The sequence below is a fragment of the Brienomyrus brachyistius genome, chromosome 4 (assembly GCF_023856365.1).
Source record: "Brienomyrus brachyistius isolate T26 chromosome 4, BBRACH_0.4, whole genome shotgun sequence".
NCBI lineage: Eukaryota > Metazoa > Chordata > Actinopteri > Osteoglossiformes > Mormyridae > Brienomyrus > Brienomyrus brachyistius.
Genome location: NC_064536.1, coordinates 17409328 through 17430468, shown reverse-complemented (window position 1 = coordinate 17430468; position 21141 = coordinate 17409328). Strand labels below are relative to the sequence as shown.

General features: G+C 44.6%; 3 protein-coding genes across 3 annotated transcripts; 2 read left to right on the top strand and 1 right to left on the bottom strand.

Moving 5' to 3' along the window:
• Window positions 1–1176: 1176 nt before the first annotated feature.
• On the bottom strand, window positions 1177–4953 carry mrpl15 (mitochondrial ribosomal protein L15). The gene is made up of 5 exons (XM_049011120.1): window positions 4710–4953; window positions 3888–4045; window positions 3601–3766; window positions 2586–2709; window positions 1177–2476 (listed from the first exon to the last, which is right to left on the bottom strand). Exons 1-5 carry the CDS (start codon window positions 4812–4814, stop codon window positions 2139–2141), a joined length of 891 nt encoding a protein of 296 aa, XP_048867077.1. The 5' UTR covers window positions 4815–4953; the 3' UTR covers window positions 1177–2138.
• Window positions 4954–5337: 384 nt separating this feature from the next.
• On the top strand, window positions 5338–12975 carry lypla1 (lysophospholipase 1). Its single transcript, XM_049011121.1, has 9 exons — window positions 5338–6156; window positions 6677–6708; window positions 6846–6911; window positions 7246–7293; window positions 7743–7813; window positions 8491–8564; window positions 9491–9592; window positions 10541–10717; window positions 12519–12975. Exons 1-9 carry the CDS (start codon window positions 6088–6090, stop codon window positions 12570–12572), a joined length of 693 nt encoding a protein of 230 aa, XP_048867078.1. The 5' UTR covers window positions 5338–6087; the 3' UTR covers window positions 12573–12975.
• A 1784-nt stretch (window positions 12976–14759) lies between these two features.
• LOC125740230 (transcription elongation factor A protein 1-like) lies at window positions 14760–20908 on the top strand. The gene is made up of 10 exons (XM_049011125.1): window positions 14760–14996; window positions 16028–16090; window positions 17611–17716; window positions 17995–18097; window positions 18175–18317; window positions 18440–18496; window positions 19001–19155; window positions 19493–19639; window positions 20011–20082; window positions 20511–20908. The coding sequence occupies exons 1-10, from the start codon at window positions 14922–14924 to the stop codon at window positions 20517–20519; spliced, it is 930 nt and encodes a 309-aa protein (XP_048867082.1). The 5' UTR covers window positions 14760–14921; the 3' UTR covers window positions 20520–20908.
• Window positions 20909–21141: the final 233 nt, after the last annotated feature.

The window sequence follows — 21141 nt, the reverse complement described above, 5'->3', positions numbered from 1 at the left end:
TGTGGGGGCCAGGTCATCTGTCACAGCACTCCACCTCTTTCCTTGTTCAGGAGATAATACAGTACTTATATCACCTCAAAGGCCATTATCTTGTTGGAAAAACAAATGATTTTCAGTAGGTATGGCCAGGTACTGTACATAATGCACTATGTATATTAACCCCTGTGTCCAGCCCCGGTTTTGCACTGTCCTGTGTTTTGTAGACTTTAAGTGCTGTGCAAACCCTCCCCTTGTCACTTGCTGCTGGTCTGTTACTCCATGGTCCTGGGGGGGGGGGGGCTCCCTTTCATGGCACTCTAAACCAGTGAAAGGATGGCATGAAAATAAAGCCCACTTGAATTGACCAGCATTTATGACGGTAAATGAAATTAGTTCCTTATTTTGGCATTTGCACTGACTCTCCTGCAGGGGTCGCTGTGAGTGAAATCACTGCAGAATCAGGAAGACGGTGGCAGTGAGAACTACGTGTACCAGTTCACACAATGACTGCAGCTAGCGCGCACACCAACATATGCTTCCTTTGATAAAGGCCCCCGACGTACCAACTTCATTTCTACGGCCACATCTCTGTAAACAATAGTTGTTAAATACTGCTCTATTAATAGCAAGTGTGCCAAGTATAAGCATACCCCATTTCTTTATATATATATATATATATATATATATATATATATATATATATATATATATATATATATATATAAAAATCTCATAAAAAACAGCACAGGAGAAGCATACAATTCATTTTCCGAGTGCTTAATTATATCCTTAAATACGGGTTTGCATGTATTGCATTACTCTGTGTAAGTTTCAATGAAATAACATTTCAACACTTCCATTTTATTGGGAGCAGGCTGTCCTGTAGTGCAGCTCAAACATATTATCCATTTAACATTTAAGGAAAACTCTTGAGAAAAATCAATACAATAGAAATAATCTACGCCCTGCGCAATTAATACCATGCAGAATCTAATAAATGGCAAGCTATTGTTTGGAATAACAGCCAATATCAGATAATCGCTACCTTAATCACCCACCCGGGTTTAAGGCAATCCGCAAATACCTATTTGTCTATCTCTTTGTTTATAATGGCTGACATTCACGTATTTAGGGAAGTCCTCCTGGTCTCCTGAGATGCTTTTAATCTGGCCTGAACACACAGAAACGTAGACATGGCGGTTTTAAGTTCTTTAATTTTCCACTTGCCCCACAACAAAGTTGCAGGTTAAATGGTGGCTGACAGGCAAACATGTCCACAGGATTAGGTAAACACTGTTTTCAAAAGAGAGTTAAGGGGAGCATGTAGCCCTGAGAATAAAAAAGTAAGAGACAGGTCAGTCTAGAGTTTCGGCCCACTCAAAAAATTTACGGCATTTATCCAACGTCAGACCTTATCCAGTCGGGATGCAGTATGAAATTCCAAGAATGGTCTGACAATCTCAAAAAAACAGGTATGGCTCTTCTCCCGCCTCCCCCAGTGCCAACACTAAAACATTCCTAGCATTCTTTTATCATTGTGCTCAGAGAAATAAAAAATGCCTGGTATCTGATCCGGATTTCACGGGGTAATCTGGTAGGCTGACGTTCCTGGGCCCCTTACTGAACCCGAGGCCCCAGCCAGGATGCAGCTGCTAATGACTAATCCCACGTTCGCCCCCCCGATGGCTCAGACACGTGGAGCCCCCCATAAGGCATCTGTTTCCTGTTTTCAGTCGGGATCACTCGCCTTGCCTCACTTCCCTTTCACCTGCGGTGAGTCCTGTTCCTTCCGTCTCTGTGCCGACCAAAGTTGTCATTGGCTAAGATGCTCAATAGCACAGCCAGAGCCAATGGGAAATATCTAACACATGATACGACCAAATCAAAGACAAGCAACACATGTCCGTCTCCCCACTACCCGTACCAAAAACTCACCTCCCATGAAAAAATGCTGCAAATCACATCAAACCTACCACTTATTATTGTTACTTTAAGCAATTTAATTGTATAATTTATTAATTCTGGATAACGGCTACACCAACAAAGCATTCCTTGGCGATGTCAGTTCAACGCAGTAGCTGAAATGCGATTCCAGGACATGTGGCTTACAGTGCTTTAATTACACCCTACAATCATCCTCATCAACGACTCCAGTTCCACTATGAGCCGTAATACTGGAGCAGCTTCTCGTCAGTCGGCTTCAGGATCTTCCGTTCGGCCATGTTGACGACCCAACCGGGAGCGAGTCCAAAGAAGATCTGCCGACGGTCCTTCCTCATCAAGAGCATCTGGAAAAGCTCATCTTTGGAGATGTCTGGCAGAATGTAGCCATACTTCCGGGCCAGTTCTTGCCTGGCCCGCTCCACCTCCTCCGGATCGGCCAGGTAGCCACGGTTTTCCGCACTGGTGTAGTATCGGACCATGTCTTCGCCAGGAAGCATCCTCTTGGGAATTGGTTGGCCGGACTGGAAAAACGGCACAGGCTTGCACAGGATCGCTGTAATATAGAAATGATGAACATACACCAAGTTCAATGGCAGTTAGCATCGAGGCTTCAACATTAGCTTGGGAATTCGTGCTGCTTCAGGCCCCCAGTGGACACTCACTGAGACTCCTGAAATCGTAAAATCCTGTCGTAATGACTCCCCCGTTCCGCTCTACAGCTGCTACCGCTCCCTCAGTAGCTCTCTGGACCTCGATGTTGATCTTTGCCGAAAAGATGTCAGCACCCTGAAACCACATGCAAGAATTATAAAGAGTCCATTTTCTGAAGAAGGCTTCACATGACAACGCAATGTCAGAGCCATTTGAGGTAGTGAAGAAGAAGAGGAATGGAAGAAAAGGGCCAAGCAGACCACGTAGGGGTTGGTATTGTTGAAGAATGATTAAATACTGCCACCTAGAGGACATCCTTATTATTGCTCATTACTAATAATCCATCCATCCATCCATCCATCCATCCATCCATCCATCAATGCAGCATTCAGGCCCAATCCCAAACCATACCCTCGACACTCTGCATTCATTTCCAGTTCCACTCCCACTGAGTCACCCTCACAACACGCCCTATGGACTTAAACTGAAGGAAATTGTCACAAGAAAGATTTGAAACAGAAGTAAAAAATAGCTGTCTTCCTAATTTTTTTCTGTACCGATGGACTTTCTATGTGTATTTCACAGTGCTACTAGAATCCAATTATTACATAATCAATTATTACATTTATATGGCGATGCACTATCCTCCATGTCTATTTCCATGCTGTTCTGTTTCCCGTGCGCTAGGGATTATGGGATACGGAAGTGGTAGTGGAATCGCGCGAGCCACCATCGCTGCTGACTCGTTTCAGGAGACCACAATCGCCCACTCCCCCTTAGCCCTTGCTGCTATAAGACGCACTTCAACATGGCGACGGGTCTCGGGAACACGCAAACGAAAGCGGAGTGGTGAGGCGGAGTGTATAGGGACTAGTTTGGGATTAGGCCTCAGAGTCTATATTAAAATAGCAGAATAACTGCAAATTAGCCTATTTTAGTCTTTGCAGCCATTACCATACATTACCTGTGATACATATCCATTATGAACAGTACCGTATATCTGAAAATACATAGAGAGTTCCTCACCTCCTCCACCAGCTGGACTCCATAGTCCCTCTTCAGAGGCTGCACGGTCACACCCCTGCCATTTACCAACTGCGTGAGGTCGATGGGCTGGGAGGTGTCCACTCTACCCAGATCTATCAAGTACTGAAGTCTTCTGAGGCTCAATGGCTGGTACTGTGGTCTCCGACTAGAAAATAAAATTAAGCAGGATGTGAGGCTTTACCTGCTAATAACTAATAAATTAAAAGTAACAGTAAAATAAACTCATAGATTATTAACGTCCTAGAAAGAAGCTTTTGCTCAGGTACCTGTGGCCTTCGTTGTATCCATATTTGGGGATAGCGAGGTAAAAGGGCGTCTGTCCGCCCTCGAAGCCCAGGCGCGGTCGATTTCCGCGCTGGCGCTCCCCCTTGTGGCCGCGACCGCTTTTGTTTCCTCCGTGCGCGCCTCTTCCACGCCGTCTTTCCTACAAAATGTGCTTTTATCGAACGCTACACTTTTATGTTCACTGTAAATAAACTTAACATGTTACAATTTCCGGCTTATGCACAGCACCAGCTGGAAGCATGCGTTTTCACAATGCCAAAAAGAGATGCGGTGCTTATTGAAGGCAATCGATCTGCCTGATTTAGCCCTAATTAATGAAAGATTAATAAATCTATTTTCATTAAATGTATACTCGGGGATAGGCCCAAGTAAAACATGACCCAAATGGACATCTGAATAGAATGCGTTAAAAAATAACAAAATATATTGTTTCAATATATAGTTGACATCGTACAGCTATGGCAATACACACCGTCTAAAACAATGTAATAAAATATAAACCTAGATTACAAAACCAGGCATTGCAAGACAAAAATCCTCTGCCTGCGCCTTTATTAAACAAATTATCTTTCATAGAATATTTACTTATTAAAGGGCAGCAAAATCTCTCAGCAAGACATTGAAAAGTACAGAAGCCAGTTCACGTTATATCAACAATGAAAGAGAGTCATGCACAACAAATTAATGTAACGATCTAAACATCTGAATGCCCTTTTATTCTAATCAGTCCCCAAAAAGCAGTAGCTCCAAGCATCTGAAGAACCTTTACGAGGTCAGCAGGTAGCAGACTCCCCCAGACTTACGGTTTTTCTGGCTCCGGGGTTTGGCCTGAGATTTGCTAGACTTATTCGAGGGAGATTCCTTAAAATGTCAATTGCCTTTCCTCCCGTTGTCTTTGACGTAGACATAGCTGAGGATACAGCAGTTTATTTCGTAGTATTATGCTACTGTAATAACCAAGGGCAAATGTCGTAAAAACGCCGTGCAGCCATGCGGCATCGACCGGAAGTTTCACTTTACGGCAGTGACGACACGGAAACCGTATGTACAGTATATGCAGTACTGTTAGTTCTGGGAAGGTCTTTATTTTACACTGTATTATTCTGAACTCGCAATTACCACATCATTTATAGCGCACACAAAAAGTAAGCGACATTACATTAAATTACATGCGTTTGTCTGCTGGACAAATTTAGTTATTCAGTCAATTTCCAAGAAGACACCCGTAAAACATAATACATAATGAAACAGCTGCTGTCCGTCGTTGCTGCTTCAATCATTTTAAGTCATTTAATTCAGATTCAAGTCAAGTAACGTGAAAAGCTACATTTCAGCATACTCAGAGACTTAACGGTTAGCTACGCAATTAAATAATTAACGATTATTCCAGTATAATTTATTGATAGCTAAGTTTCCGTAGTAGTTGGATTTTAACTTAATAATGTATCTGGAAATTGTAATATCCAGAGACATTAACACATCCAGAGGGACTTTGTACAGTAGGGACGTGTTTTACAGTTTCGCTCCTGATTGGGTCGAGTCCGCAGTGGCCTCTTCCCTTCACAGCCGTGATGTATAGACCCAATTAATTAGATTTAATTAGCTCACAGCAGTTCCTGGGGACGTGCGGTATATTCCCATTGCAGCACGCATACATAGTATGAGGCAGTCCAGAAACCCAGTAGTGCAATCTGAGTCTTTCTGAATTTGACCTACACAATTCAAGGTCTAAAACAGTTCACACATGTACTGTATTTAAAGACCGGTTACAAACTAACTGAGAGTATTTGGTTGGGATTTGATTGATAATCCCATTCACCAAACGATAGCCCGGATTTCCACAGAGGGAAATCAGTTATCCAATCGACGCGCGGTGGAGGCGGGATTTCCTAAAAACCGTGTCAGTGGCCGAAAGCAGCTCACGTCTGGCTTGTTACGGACGCCTCATCTTTTATCTTAAACCTGACAGCACGATACGGACAACACGGACGGGCAGTCGTCTGTCTGATCCTTGCACATTAAGCGACAAACCAGGCGTCGACATATGAAGGAATCTGTCGATCGATGTAAAGTAACAGAGATCGGACGTAAAAGGAAAGTGGAATAAGGTGCCCAGGTTCCCTTCATCAACTGTCATATATCGGTATTTCTCTTGTTGGATGTCAGCCTCCAGCGTGTTGCATGTGCGGTAACAACATGTCAGCGCCGCTTCCTGCCATCGTACCGGCCGCTCGGAAAGCCACCGCGGCGGTAAGTCGGTGCACCATGCGTCGGTGATGGTTTGCGCAGGACGGGGGTGGAGGGGGGTGGATATTAACTTGCACGAAATATTGACTCGCTGATCCGTCCTAGCTTTCGGCGCTCCGATCCATCAGAAGCATAGAGAGTTCCTCGTTTTTGTTTCAAATGATGTTGTAATGTTTCTCACAATAATGTTACGATTTAAAATATATATATATATATATATCAAAGGTTACATTGGATTACGAAACTAAAATGCGGTTAAAAATGGCCATTGGATACAGCCAGATGCTGTATTAAAGTAGTTGGTGGTGGTTTTGCGGCATCAAGTTTATGATGAACGGTCTGCTTGGAAAGTTGCAGCTGTAATATTGCATCCGGTTTATTGGTTCTTTGTTCATTGCCAGCAAGCTTTTGCATCGTCTGCTGCTAGATGTATAAACAGACGCCAAATTCCTGTTCTTATTAAATGAAGAACATACAGATTCAAATATGGATGCGTTATTTTTTGTTAATTTTTTTTCTACAGGTAATATTTCTCCATGGACTTGGAGATACTGGGTAGGTGTATCACCTCTCTATCTAGACCTGTCTCTATTCATAGTGTCTTTACTGAATTTGAATTTTAGCACCTATTACAGGAAGAATGTTCGTTTTCTGTGATCATGTTTCTCCCAAACCCAATTCTCATCCGTCAGGCATGGATGGGCGGAGGCTTTTGCTGGAATCAGGACCCCCCACGTTAAATACATTTGCCCCCATGCGTAAGTCCTGTTTTAAATTGGTGACACCCAGATGATATCAGTATATATGGCAAATCCAGAAAGCACCCTGGGACAGAGATAAAACCCTTACAGTCAATATGCGTTACTCAGAACCACTATAGTTAATGGCACTTCTGATTGAAATCTGAGTGTGAGGTTCTTCGCTGCCTGGGAAGCAAGTTAAGGTGATTCAGGAGATATGTCTTAGACTTGATGGATCATTTGAGATGTACGAACATCTAGGAAGTCTTTAACGTGAATGACGTGATCTCTGTTTCACTGTACTCTGCTATGTTTTAATGATATTGTTATTTTGTTATGAAAATTGCTGTAGGCCACTTATGCCAGTCACGTTGAACATGAAGATGACGATGCCTTCTTGGTAAGCTCATCCCTTAGTATCTTCTTGAATACACACCCTTTCGGCGAGCCTGTGGTTGATCTGCCTACTTCCAAGAGACATTAACAAGTGATTCATTTCTTAAAAGTTAAATTTTTTTTTCTGTTATCCTGACGCTTTTATCCAATAAACTTGCAGTAGAGGGAAAGGTTACAATTTATGTGTGTTACCTTAGATATGGACCTGCCACCTTTGCGTTGTGTGCAAACTGCTCTGCTTGTTGAACTGTAGATACTGGCCAGTTTATAGGGCGTCACATTTGGTCATCAATTGCATATTGAAGGGACGGGTAGCAAATATTGGGTTTTACTTTTATCTCTGAAGTCTGTCACTATCAAAGGTTACGAAAATTGGGTATTTTGCTTAAAGTACCCTTCCAACACTGCATTGTGTACTCTGTGCATAAACAGTGCCTTCTTTTTTATTTGAAGGTTCGATATAATTGGTCTTAGTCCAGATGCCGAAGAAGATGAATCAGGCATTAAACAAGCAGCAGAAAACAGTAGGTTTACCCCATGCTCCATGTGTGTGACGTAAGTGTAAGTCATGTGATCCTTAGAGCTCTGATCTGATTGGCTGCATGTTGTTTACGCACATATGTAACAAAACCTGACTGTGACACACTGAACAGTTCAAATTAGTCTAATAAGGAATTATTTTATTAATTTCGCCCAATTACAGATAATAGATTTAAAAAAAAAAAACAATGCTCATACATTGGTGGTGGAAATTCATATGCTGAAAATGCATTATGATGACAAATGAAGATCTGGTCACATTTTGGGGGGCAGTAATGCTGAAATCCTATTTCCAAGGGGGTTCAAAAACTTGTTCTCAAAACCATAGAATTGAATGAAATCGCCAGTTTATGATCGATCCTTTTGAGGCAATGTCAGTAGGATGGTTTAAGTTTAAATTAAAGCATATTTGTTTGCCTGACTTTTTATCAGACATTCAACCTAGAACAGAGTTTCTCAACGCAGCCCTGGGGGACCCCCAGAGAGTCCACATCTCTGCTCCTGCCAAGTTCCCAACCAATCAGGAACTCTGAATACCAGGTACAAGTGTGCTGGGACCTGAGAGGGAGCAAAAATGTGAATTATCTGGGGGTCCCCAAGGGCGGGCTTGAGAAACACTGCCCTAGAATATATCCTCACTGCGATCTGTGTGCTTTTGCAGTAAAATCGCTGATAGACCAGGAAGTTAAGAATGGCATCCCTGCCCACCGGATAATCCTGGGCGGATTCTCGCAGGTACTGTGAATCTCAGAGCTGGGCTTCCTTGTCCGCTAGCTCCCCTGCCTCATCAAGAGGAAGGAGAAGCTGGGCATGCTGTCAGCTCGTATATAACATCTGAGGTCTGAGAATTTATGCCAAGCTGAATGCCTCACCCACAAATAAAAGCCTCAGGCATTATTCACTGATGGGGGAAGTATTAAATATTAAACCACACTGTACGACTCAACTTGGATGCATTCAACAATAACAGGATGATGTGTCTTCCGGCTCTATCCAAGACATACACAGGGTTATAAACCCTGTTTTGTACAGGGTTTATATTAGTAGTGCATCAAATAACAGTATGGATACTACAAGTTTTGTGTTGAATGGCCATTTGTATCCAATGGTTTTAAAATCAAGCAATTATCTTAGGTTGAAAAGTATGAGTTTTTAGAACGAGATTCATTTTGCTTGTGAATTTCCTGTGTAACATGTCCGGCTGCCTGATTGCTTAAGGGGGATCAATTACGCAAAGTCTGATAGCTACATGTTTTGTGGTTGGAGGAGGGTGAGGGTGATGAGGCAGAATCATTGAAGTGTCTGGGTGCACAGCAGGGATGAGTGACTCATATCAGGGCTGATAAGTGACAGTGTGTAAAGTACTAATGCATACTGTGTAAAAGCTGGCTAGGGAGAGTGCTTGCGGGATTCTGGAAAATTCCAGTAGATTCCGGGACGGTCCTTCTAATGGTTTATTCGTGTTCTGTGATACTCCATTAATTTTAGGTTGAAATATATTAGCAAAATTTCTGTTTTGGGAATAATTACCATTTTTGGACACATCTGGAGAATTGTTCCGACAGCACGCGTATGCTAGCTAATTAGCAATGCACCAAAGAGAGATGGCGTTATTTACAAGTGCGCCGCCTTTTGTTCTGTGTGTTTCTGTGTGCGGGCAGGGGGGGGCGCTGTCCCTCTACACGGCTCTGACGTCCCAGCAGAAGCTGGCTGGCGTGGTGGCGCTCAGCTGCTGGCTTCCTCTGCGCGGCTCCTTCCCGCAGGTATTCCGCTCGTGCTCAGTGACGGCCCCATGGCCTGGCCCCGCCCACATGCATGTCATCATCAGCCGTCCCCGTTCAGGTGGCCTGTGTGGGCTCGGGCTTCAGTCTTGAGGGGAACCATGGATCAGGATGACTTCGCTGAATAATCATTACTGTTTCACTGTATATAAATTTGTTGCATCGTTGTATCTGAAATGATGTTTAAAAACCTGTGAAAGATTGGAGCCCCTCCAAGCTGACACCCCCCCCCCCATTACATGCAGACTGTCACAGCTGCTGGGAATGAATGCAAGGCAAAGACTGTTAGTGTGCTTTTCCCCTGGCATACTTGATCTGACGCGAACACGAGCCGTACTGTGAAGAGTGACTAGTTACCGGCGGGTGCCGGGTTTGGAGACCAACAGTGACGTAAAACCGAAGAGGAACTTATTTCCTGTGTACACCATGATTTGCTGCGTGCTAATTTCTGCTAGCACATCCGTGAGAATCGTCATGTTATGTTAGCATTAAATGCTAGCTGAATTAACATTCATTTGCGTGAATTTGCATTACGAATCCATTCCCTTGAGCTGTTCTATAGTACTTGTTTAAGGAGGAGGTTGGAAATTTTCAGTTTCCGAGTTATCAAGAATGCATTAATACATCGCAGTACTATATAGAATATGCCCATTGTCTTTCAGATAATTCATGAGCTGAACATCAATATCTCCGTTCATTTATTTCAGAGAAGCATGATTCTCCGCTCAAAAACATTTACACTTTTGTTTGTTTATCAGACTTGTTTATCCAAAGCGACGCACAGTTGGGTCAGCCAGTCCCTGCAGCAAATGGGGTTAAACGTCTTGCCCAAGGGCCCAATTATAAAATCACTCGGCCGACTCTGGGATTTGAATCAGCAACCTTACGGTCACAGGCAAAAAGTGCTAACCCGCTTCTAACCTCATGCAGGGTGCGACGGGCAGCGCCAACAAGGACACGCAGATCCTACAGTGCCACGGAGAGGCTGACATGCTGGTGCCCCTCGTCTTTGGCTGTCTGACCGTGGAGAAGCTGAAGAGCTTTCTCAACCCGGCCAACGTGCACTTTAGAACCTACCCAGGAATGCAGCATGGGTCCTGCCCGCAGGTCAGTGAGCTCTGGAAGCAGGTGGTTGCAGATCAGTTAGATTCACATTTATTTAGCAGTCGTTTTAATCAAATTAAATTAATTTAATTAAAGCAGAGCTGAGAAAGCAGCATCAGCTAGTATCTAGAGCAACTGGGATTATGGATCTTGCTGAAGAACCCAAGCTGGGTGAACAAGCAACCGTCTGATCTCAGGATCAGAGTCCTAACCCATAGAGTCCCTTCACTGGAACTAAGGGGCCTAGCTGAACCCCTGAAAAACAACCCCATACCATTATCCCTCCTTCACCAAACTTTACATCTGGCACAATGCAGTCAGGCAGGTAACGTTCTCCTGGCATCTACCAAGCTCGTCCATCAGACTGCCAGACAGAGAAGTGAGATTCATCACTCCACAGAACACGTTTCCTGTATTTCAGAGTCCGGTGGCAGCGTGCTTTACACCAGTGGTCCGCAAACTTTTTGCCACCACGGACCGGTTTTATTCCGTTAACAGTCCCACAGATCGGGGCAGGGGAGGGCGTGTTAAGAGACGTACAGGGAGGTGGAACGGTCCCCAACGTTTTTTGTGGCATGAACCAATTTCATGTAAAACAATATTTTCACGGACCGGTATAGAAACGACTAAAAACAATTCAGTGTGTAAAAATATGCCTCACCATCCCGCAGAATTAGCGGGAGCCTTGTGCTCGTTTCCCTCTTACGAGCCGGTCTCATCTGGGGGTAATGGGAGACAATGTCACCCCAAGTGTGGTACTTATGTCCAGTCTACGCCATAATTTGGCTTTGGCCGCTGTCACTGCAGGAAATCCCGCTTCACAAAGATAGTGCTTTTTTGCCGATCGCTGGATATTCTGCCTTGATCTTAATCCAGAACACTGGCAGAGTTGTTGTTTGAAACATACTTTTAATGAGGTGCACAATATATAACTAATCACCAAGTGCGTTGCCTCATCGCCACCTATGAGCCACAGATGGAAGCGTTTTCCAAAATAAAACAGCCTCTGTTATCCGCTCACTGCGGCCTGGCACGAAATGCTCCACGGCCCGGTACCAGTCCACACCCCGGTGTTTGGGGACCCCTGCTTTACACCCCTCCATCCGACGCTTGGCATTGCGCTTGGTGATGTGAGGCTTGCTTGCAGTTGATCTGCCATGGAAGCCGATTCCATGAAGCTCCTGGTGCACAGTTTTTATTCTGGGGTTAATGTCAGAGGAAGTTTGGAGCTCTGCAGTTACTGAGTCAGAGTGTTGGCGACCTTACACACTATGCACCTCAGTGCTGAGACCCCGCTCTGTTACTTTATGTAGTCTGCCATTTTGAATGTGGAATATCTAGCAGGAAACAAATTCCACAAACTGACTTATTACAAGGTGGTATACTATGACAGAATCACACTTGAATTCACTGAGCTCTTCAGAACGACCCATTCTTTCACAAATGTTGGTAAACCTGACTGCATGACTAGATGCTTGATTCTATACACATGTAGGAATAGATCTGGATGAAACACCTGAATTCAATGATTGAGGTTTGTCCGAATACTTTTGTCCACATAGTATACATGTACATTTATTTAGCATTTAGTTTTATTTACCGCAGCTTAAAATTGAGAATGCAGGGTCAGACAGCAAACCAGAGCAATTGGGGCTTAAGTGCCTTGGACAAGGGCTGAACTGGGATTTGAACCGACAACCTTCCAGTGATGGTCCCAGAATCTCAACTCTCTGAGCAACGCACAATCCTGCTGGTTTTCCAGGATTGTCTGTATCTTTATCTCACCACGACACCCTTCTTACAGGAGATGATGGACATCAAGCAGTTCATCGAGAAACAGCTCCCTCCGATCAGCTGATCTCACGACGTCGGCCTTCGAACGCACACCAGCACAAACTCGGGCTGAAAGCTGAGTCCTCTGTAAGCTCTTAGGTCCGTCGCGTCGCTAAGACAAGCTAACGTCGCTGAACGGTAGACACACCACCAACCCCACAACAGAGTCTTAGCCCAGGAGACGCTGTGGGATTGAGCATCCAGCTTAGTCCTTTATGAAACTTCCACGGTTACAGCGAGAGCGACGGGGACCCAGAACTTCAGCACCTACATGGCTAGTGTTGTGTTCTAACTCTTGTGGAAATAGCTGTTTATCACGAAAAAGCCATTTCCTCTTGGTAAAGATGCGTTTGGATGTGTAATGAAATCCATTGTGGAAATGCTACTTATTTGAATTAAATGGATTTACAATAAATTATGCTATAAGACCTTGTGTTTGCAATGTCATTAAATGCTGATCGGCACAGCGTATAGCAAAATTCATTTTAAATGGGCCGGGGGCTGTTTAAATTTAAATTGTATTAAGGATGTCATTGTAGGCTCTCTCGCTCCTTATTGAGCTTCGTATTTCATGTTCCGGTTACGGGTCTGGTAACAAGTTCGTAGAACCTGCATTAATCTATATTAAACTAGCACAGGAAGCCTGAATCGACTGTTAAATATAGGTATAAACGTTTAGCTTCTGTGTCGATTATTTCCCCATATACGTTGTCATATTACCTTGCGTAGACGTCATACTCTTGCTTGTATTTATTTTTACCAAGTCCGTATTGTTTACTTTCCGTCTTATATCGGAGCTAATCTGTAAAGCATCTCAATCAACAGGCGGGGGCGTTGTCTTGAGTTGTGATTTGCAACATGCTGTGACTTTCTAATTTTATCACGGCTTTCACCAGGAGCCCGAAATCTACACCCTTAGCTTCCACTTTGACGGCAATTGGGTCGATTGAAAAATATTTGCATGGCGGTGGCACTTTAAGATATACTGGTAAAGCCAAAGACCATGCATGTTGAAGGAATGAGGGGTTTCCACACTTGGCCTACGTCGGAAACAACGGGCGCAAGGCCATTGCAGGACACTAACAAACAGTTAGCAAGTTGTACTACTCGTAGTGCTTGAAGTATGGAAAAACAGATAGGGGTTACCCCCCTTGTTACTCAGTACTAGAGGTTCCAGGGTACTCTAATGAGAAAAGCAGAGAGGTGTTGTAACGGGGTACCGGTGAGTACCGGACCACTTCAAGCACTGGTCGTACTCAAAACCGTACTTCATTCTCGATGACAGGTAGCGGAAGGGGGACCCCAGCCGTGCAGTTTCATGTGAGCAGTGACCCCCTTAAAAATTAGCGGGCAGCGACATGCCGCACCTCTTTCCCACCGAACAGCTTCTGCAGATGTAACCGAAACCAAGTGACCAAGCCAGTCATCAGACCGATAGCGGCAAAACCATTAACAAACGCCGAGTATTCCGATCTAGCGATCGGGCAGGCGCGCGGAGATTAAATGCTCATTAATACTTCTACAGAAGCACGTTTCCCGGATTTGCATCATTGTAGGAACGAATCTAATAAATACTAATAATCAACAGATTGGCATGTATTTTGTCAGTCAGTCTCTATGCATTCATTTATCGCAGTCTGGCATTTTCAGCACTTAAGTAAGAGTAGGCTAAATTTAACTATACAATTTGGCAGCTTTTTCACCAAGTGAGACCAGGAAATGAGCATATTTCTCCATTACCATATTACGATTATAGGTAGGCTCTTAAACATAATAGGAACATATATTTATGGTATGTTTATGAGATCATCCCGTTAGGAAATATATTCCAATCACACATAAACCGAGGTGTCTCAACTGAACTGGCAGTGCGCATGCGTGGCATGGAAGCAGCGCAAATTTCAACTAAATTATTTCGCAAATTGTGTCAGTAAATCTTGGCACACAATTAATTCCAATAAAAAAGCTAGAACTGACCGAATTTTGTGTCTTTTAATGCAAAGCAAGTAAATCTGATGCAGATTTATACATTTAAAATGAATGAATTTTCGGTCCTTTTCTGTCTGTTTTCCCACCAAGGTGCCAAAAAGAGGGAAAGGTTTATAGGAAAAGCAAAGTGGCCGCAGGTAGAAGGCGGAGAGGAGCGCGATCGTGCGCAGACGCAGCGGCAATCAGTGCATCGGCCATCGGCCCCCTCGCCGAGTCGCTGATCCTTCCCTCCCCGGGTCAGCTGCGCCCGCCCAGCGTACTGATGCGCCTGTGCACTGTCGCCGAGCTGCTGGCCTGACCCTTTTCGTTTTGTTTTTTTTATTTTTTAACTATTTGTACATTTAATTTTTTATTGAATAAGACTTGTGGCGCAAGGCAGCGAGCGATGGGCAAGAGAGAAGAGGAGGAAATCATCCGGATCGCCAAGAAAATGGATAAGATGGCGCAGAAGAAAAACGGGGTGAGAGATGAGAAGGGGGATCATGCCTGTGTCGGGAAGCCGCTCACAGGAGACTAGATCACCGAATAAATATTCATGATCGGGGACTGTTTCATACTTTTGTGCTGTATGTTAAATTAAAGTGACTAAGTATTTAAAGAGGGCTTCCTTATTCGCGGTGTATGGTGCCCGGCGGGTTGCCTTTATTTCGGCTCTCCCGGCATGCCCCGTGTGTATATAAAGGGTGTCTTCAGCCGGCTTTATCTGACCTTATACCCGGCTCGCCTGGGTGCGTTTGCATGAAAGCGCGCTGTTTTTTTAAATAAAAAAATCTTCACGAGTTTTTAAAATGTGACTTTACGGATCCGAGGCCTCCGCGGTCCTCCCGCTGGTAGTTAGACATAATGCCGCGGCGGCGCGCCTCCCTCGGCGCCAGGATGCCGGGGAACATGCGGGCGCACGGAGGATCGCGGCGGCGGCGGCGGCGATGGCCGGTCGCGATCGCGCCCCCCAACCGAAACGGTGTTTTTCGCCATGCGTCTGTCGGCCTTGGGATGCATTTGCCGGGAATCATCTGGAATACCCAGCTGGGACAGTGTGCAATTGCAAAAATACAACACAGTACCTGTTTTGCTGCCTTAGCTAGCAATTGAGTAATTAAAATTAAGCAAATGACTGAAGTACTTACAATCTGAAGCTCTGAACCTGCTCAGCGAGTTTGCAGGTGCAATAATGCACTACAATATTTATACTACTACCTTAACATGTAATTAAAATGCAGCGTGTGAGTCAGTGGGTTAGCTCTCTGTGCCCGTGACCCCAAAATACTCCAGAGACTGAGCCTGCTCCCTCAATTTTACCTCTTTGTGGATTAAAAGCATCAGCTCAATAAATGTAACGGCTATGTAACGTTTAGCTGCTATTGTCTGAACAATCCAGAATATATTGCTGGGACTGTGTGGTCGCAGTAATGCATTACAATTGTTGTTTTTGCCGCTGTGGACTGTAATTTCGGAAACAAAATTAAGTAATTGTTGAAATTGCACTCACAGTCCGGAGCTCTGGACCTGCTCAGAGAGCTGAAGAACATTCCAATGACACTCGAACTGCTACAGGTGAGAGGCCGCCGGATATGGGGTGCCAAATCTCAAGTTCTCCTTTTGCGTACAAAATACATACATTCTGTGCCACATAAAGCAGCATTCAGTGATGAAATCAAGAAATACCTTGCTGCATTCTGTCCACAAAAGCAACAAAAACTCCACTTTCGTGCACAGAAATCAAAAGGAATGTTTCATTTTGTGTGCTGAATTGGTAGCAGGATTTTGTGGACAGGAGAAAGTCATTTTGTGGTCAAAATGCATTTCATGAATGATGCACATTTAATTTGTGGACGAAATGCATTTTGTGAATTAAAGAAAGTCATTTTGTGGGCGAAATTAATCTTTTGCTGAGTCACGAAAGGTATCACAAAGGTATGAAACGCCTTTAATCTTTCACTGAAGAAGGAGAGGTACGTAGCAGGTGCCTTGGGGGGAGGGGTGGTACCTTGCAATGACCAGAACTTGGATTGCGGCTTTGATTTTGCAAACACATGTCATGGCATTTAACTTGCGTTTAAATGTAGTAAAAATACAAATAACTCCGGGGCTCATACTTTTAGTAACTAATCACTAATTAGGCACATAACAAGAGCCCTCCTTACGATAGGCAGTTGGCCAGTGACTGTCCAGTCCCTGGTCGTCCCCCTGAACATTCAGTGCACCTGATCAAGTCACTAACTCCATCAGTAGTTTGCGACGCCAGCGATTCTACGAGGGTCCGCAGACAGTCTGTGACTCCTTGTGTTAATCCATTAATATTCGCCATTTTATTGTTGCTTATGAGGTGCAGGTTCCCCGGTGTGCTTGATGTGAACTGTAGGGTACAGTGTTACTCGGCGGAAGATGGGACAGTACAATTGGAGAGAATCAGCTCCGAGATTTTTCACTGGCTTGACTTAAAAATATCGAAAGTGTAATGAAAAAATATTGACACCAATGAGTGCATACAACAGTAAAAGTATGAGTCCAGGAGTCATTTGTATTTTTTCATCAGTCCATTTTCTGAAACCGCCTAATCCCAACTGGGGTCTCGGGGGGGGTGGCAAGAGCGTGCAAACTCCACACAGAAAGGACCTGGGATAAAACCCAGGACCTTCTTGCTGCGAGGCAGCAGCGCTAATCACTGCGCCACCCTGTTTGTATTTTCATCACACGTAAATGCGAGTTAAACATAATTACACACGTCTGCAGAATCAAAGTCACCGGTCCACCTTGACTATCATTCACGAAATGTCACACAACGTGACTTTTTTTAATTCACAAAATGCATTTCGTCCACTAAATTCTGTGCACAAAATGAAACATTTCTTTTTGATTTCTGTGCACGAAAGACAGTGAAGTCTTTTTGCTTTTGTGGACAGAAGGCAGCGAGGAATTACTTGATTCCGTCATCAAAAATGCTTTTTTGTGGCACAGAATGTATTTTATAAACGAAAACACTTGGCTCCCCATAGCCGGACACCGCCGCCTTTATATGTATGGGATACTGATGAGGAGTGATTATAAAGAAATAACATCGCCTTCTCCATTAGTCCACCCGCATCGGGATGTCGGTGAACGCCATCCGTAAGCAGAGCACTGATGAGGAGGTCACAACGCTGGCCAAGTCACTTATTAAGTCGTGGAAGAAGCTTCTAGGTAAATGTTCCAGTGTTCTCTTGCTACTCTTAACTCTTAAAATACTAGCATGTTTGTTTTTAGTGACAATCATATTTCCAGTGTAGTACCACCAGAGGGCAGCACTGGCTTGAAGATTTGTTTTCCCGAAGATTTTTGTTTTACTGTCTCTCACTTTAGCTGTATGGAGATGACTGAATGAGGGATATATTTGTACTCAAAGCGGTGGAGTGTTTTATTACGCGACATGCCGCTTTGCGTACGTATCAGACCGCGTCTGAAGATGTTATGATTGACAGATGAACCGGGAGGGGGAGAGAAGCTGGCAGAGGAGAAGAGGAAGGAGCCCACCACGCAGGCCGTATCATCCTCACAGAACAGCCCAGAACCTCGCGAGGAAAGGTGACTCTGGACCATGCCGCGAGGTCCTTACCACCCCCTCTCTGAATGCCGGTCTGATGGCGCCGTTCCCCTCCCAGTAGCTCCAGCAGCAATTCCAGCAGCGAACCTGGCGCTGTGGCCCCAGACACACTGATCACCACGTTCCCTAGAGCCCCCAGCACCTCGGACTCCGTCCGGAACAAATGCAGGCAGATGCTTGCCAGTGCCTTGCGAGCTGGTGGTAAGCCCCGCCCCCTGTCCCCTATTGCCTTTCTCGCAACATGGCCGACTCAAATTCAGCTGTTTTGTGCACTCGACCCAGCTGTTTGTACATCACTCTTCATCTCTGTCTCTCACTCCCAGATGATTACATTGCTATTGGTGCTGACTGCGACGAGCTCGGGGCCCAGATCGAGGACTATATCCTTCACCGGCCCAGGAGATAATAAATAGATCAATTCCTCTGGCAGTCTCCTGATCTGGGCAAGGTTTTAAATCTCTGGGTACGTCGGAAATGGCTAAATGATCAGATGCCCTCAAATCAAAGGGCAGGCCTGGATGCTGTGCCCATGATCGGAAGGTTGCCGGTTCAAATCCTAGAGTCAGCAGACCCTTGGAATCCTGAACAAGACTCTTGATCTCCAGTTGCTCAAGGGACTGTCTGGCCCTGCTCTGTTGCACATCACTTTGGAAATTAGAAAATTAAGAAATTGTAAATCGTAAATGAGCGAATGTAAAGATTATTGCGTCTTGTGCTGCATTATTGTGTAGCTGTTGGCAGTAGCTGTGTAGTAACTGATTTGTTTGTGTGAGACCTCACAGTGCCGTTAATTAGGCTATAGGTCTAGGATGAGGGTGCAGTCTTCTGTATGTGGGTTGCCTCCCCCATCTGAGGTTCGAACGCGCCCCTTAACTCTGCAGCACGCATCTTCCAGGAGCTTAAAAACACGGACACGAAGTACAAGAACCGCGTGCGCAGTCGGATCGCCAACCTTAGGGACCTGAAGAACCCCAACCTCCGCAAGAACGTTCTCTGCGGCAATGTACCGCCCGACCGCATGGCCCGTATGACAGCGGAGGTGAGCCCCTACCCCCATTTGGGGCCTTCGCAGGTCCTGACACCATTATAGAGATCTTCACCTGGTTCCTCCGATATAGCTGTGAAGTTCTTGTGTTTTAAGGATTTTGTCATGCTTCTTAGAAGAATCTATGATGGGGTGGTGGTCAGGAGAAGTTAGTGCCACAGCCTTAGAACTCTATGGTTATGGGTTCGAGTCCCACCCTCACACATCCTTAAGTACACACTAATAAGGTATAACCCCCCAGCTACGGATCAAACTGCTCCGTTCCTGAAAGCCTTTGCGAGCACGCCACTCATCTCACACAGGTTTGGTTGCATCTCGTTCCCTGCAACAGGAGATGGCCAGTGATGAACTGAAGGAGATGCGCAAGAACCTGACCAAAGAGGCCATTCGAGAGCACCAAATGGCCAAGACGGGCGGCACGCAAACCGACCTGTTCACCTGTGGGAAATGCAAAAAGAAGAACTGTACCTACACCCAGGTCTGTGCTGTTTTGTCTGTACTTGTTCCTGTTTGCTTGCTTGGTTTTGTTTTTGTTTCTGTCTGCTTGTTTGCTTGCTTGGTTTTGTTTTTGTTTCTGTCTGCTTGTTTGCTTGCTTGGTTTTGTTTCTGTCTGTTTGCTTGGCTTCAGTACTTTTTATTTATTAGTATTTGCATAATTTTTCACAAATTTACTGTTACAGTATAACAATATATTTTAAGGCCTGTTTGCTTGCCTATTCGTTTGTAAATGTACTATGATTGTATAGATCATTATAAGTAATCATGGATGTTTAGTGTATTTTGATCTCTTCCATTGTGAGCCAGATTACGAGGCACATTTGACCTCCCTTTTCCATCTGACTCCTGCAGGTTCAGACCCGGAGTGCCGATGAACCGATGACCACATTTGTAGTCTGCAATGAGTGTGGAAACCGGTGGAAGGTGACCTCCCTACACTTGACCACGTTGGCCGTGTTCTTGTAAAGAGTCTCAATTTAATTTGTGTCTGTGCTGTGATGGTGCCAGTTGGATGGTTGTGTTGACGCTGGGAAACACAAGGGCTGTTGGGTGAAGTTATGTAATTTTGTATCAAAGGTGGTCAGGATACTAAAAGAAACACTGACTTGTAAATCTACAGATATTGTTCATTTATTGGCATGTAGCTCAATCAGGAGGTTAAGGATCCGTTTTCATGCCTGGAAAGTTATGGGCTCAAATCCTACGTGCAGCAGATAAACCTCATTGTAGGGGCCCTTGAGCAATGCCCATAAAAAGTGGTATTTGAAAGCTGCCCAATTTCTGCAGATGGATGAATTAAGTACCTCTTCTGTTCTAATACTGTTTCATTTTGTTTTGTATTTCATTTGCAGTTCTGCTAGTCCCAGGTCAAGATTTCATCTAGATGTACGACGGCAGATTCCCTGAACCAGATCTCTAGTTTGTCCCAGCTTCCGTGGAAAATGGGCGGGGGGGGCGGCCGAACGTTTCTGCTTCCAGTCGACCCTGGCGCTCGGTGAAAGCGGCAAGGCCGGACGCAGGTGGGGTCTCTCCCCCCAGTCCACTCCTGCCCTGCCGTTTTTACAGCCAGGTTAAAGGGCCACAAACGAAAAACATGCCCACATACCTGTGTTTGTAACAGAACCATCATGTCCAAAAGCTTCTCATCTTTTAAGTCCTCATTAGATTTAACTGTCAGACTACAACTGATGTTAATGTTTTTTTTCTTTTTTTATATGTAGTTTGACATTAAATTTTTGATCAATGCTAACCTCAGTTTGCTTTGTTTTGGGATGGGGGTGATTTAGCATATGTTTTAGTGGATTTGGATGGTGTGCCTGTGATTGGAAGGCTGGTGGTTCAAATCGCAGGGTCATCAGAGTGATTTCATTATGCTCTTGTTTAAGACCCTTAACTCTCAGTGGCTCCAGGGACTGGCAGACCATGCTCTCTCAAAAAATACAAAATGCGTGTCACTTTGAGTAAACGTATATGCTACATAAA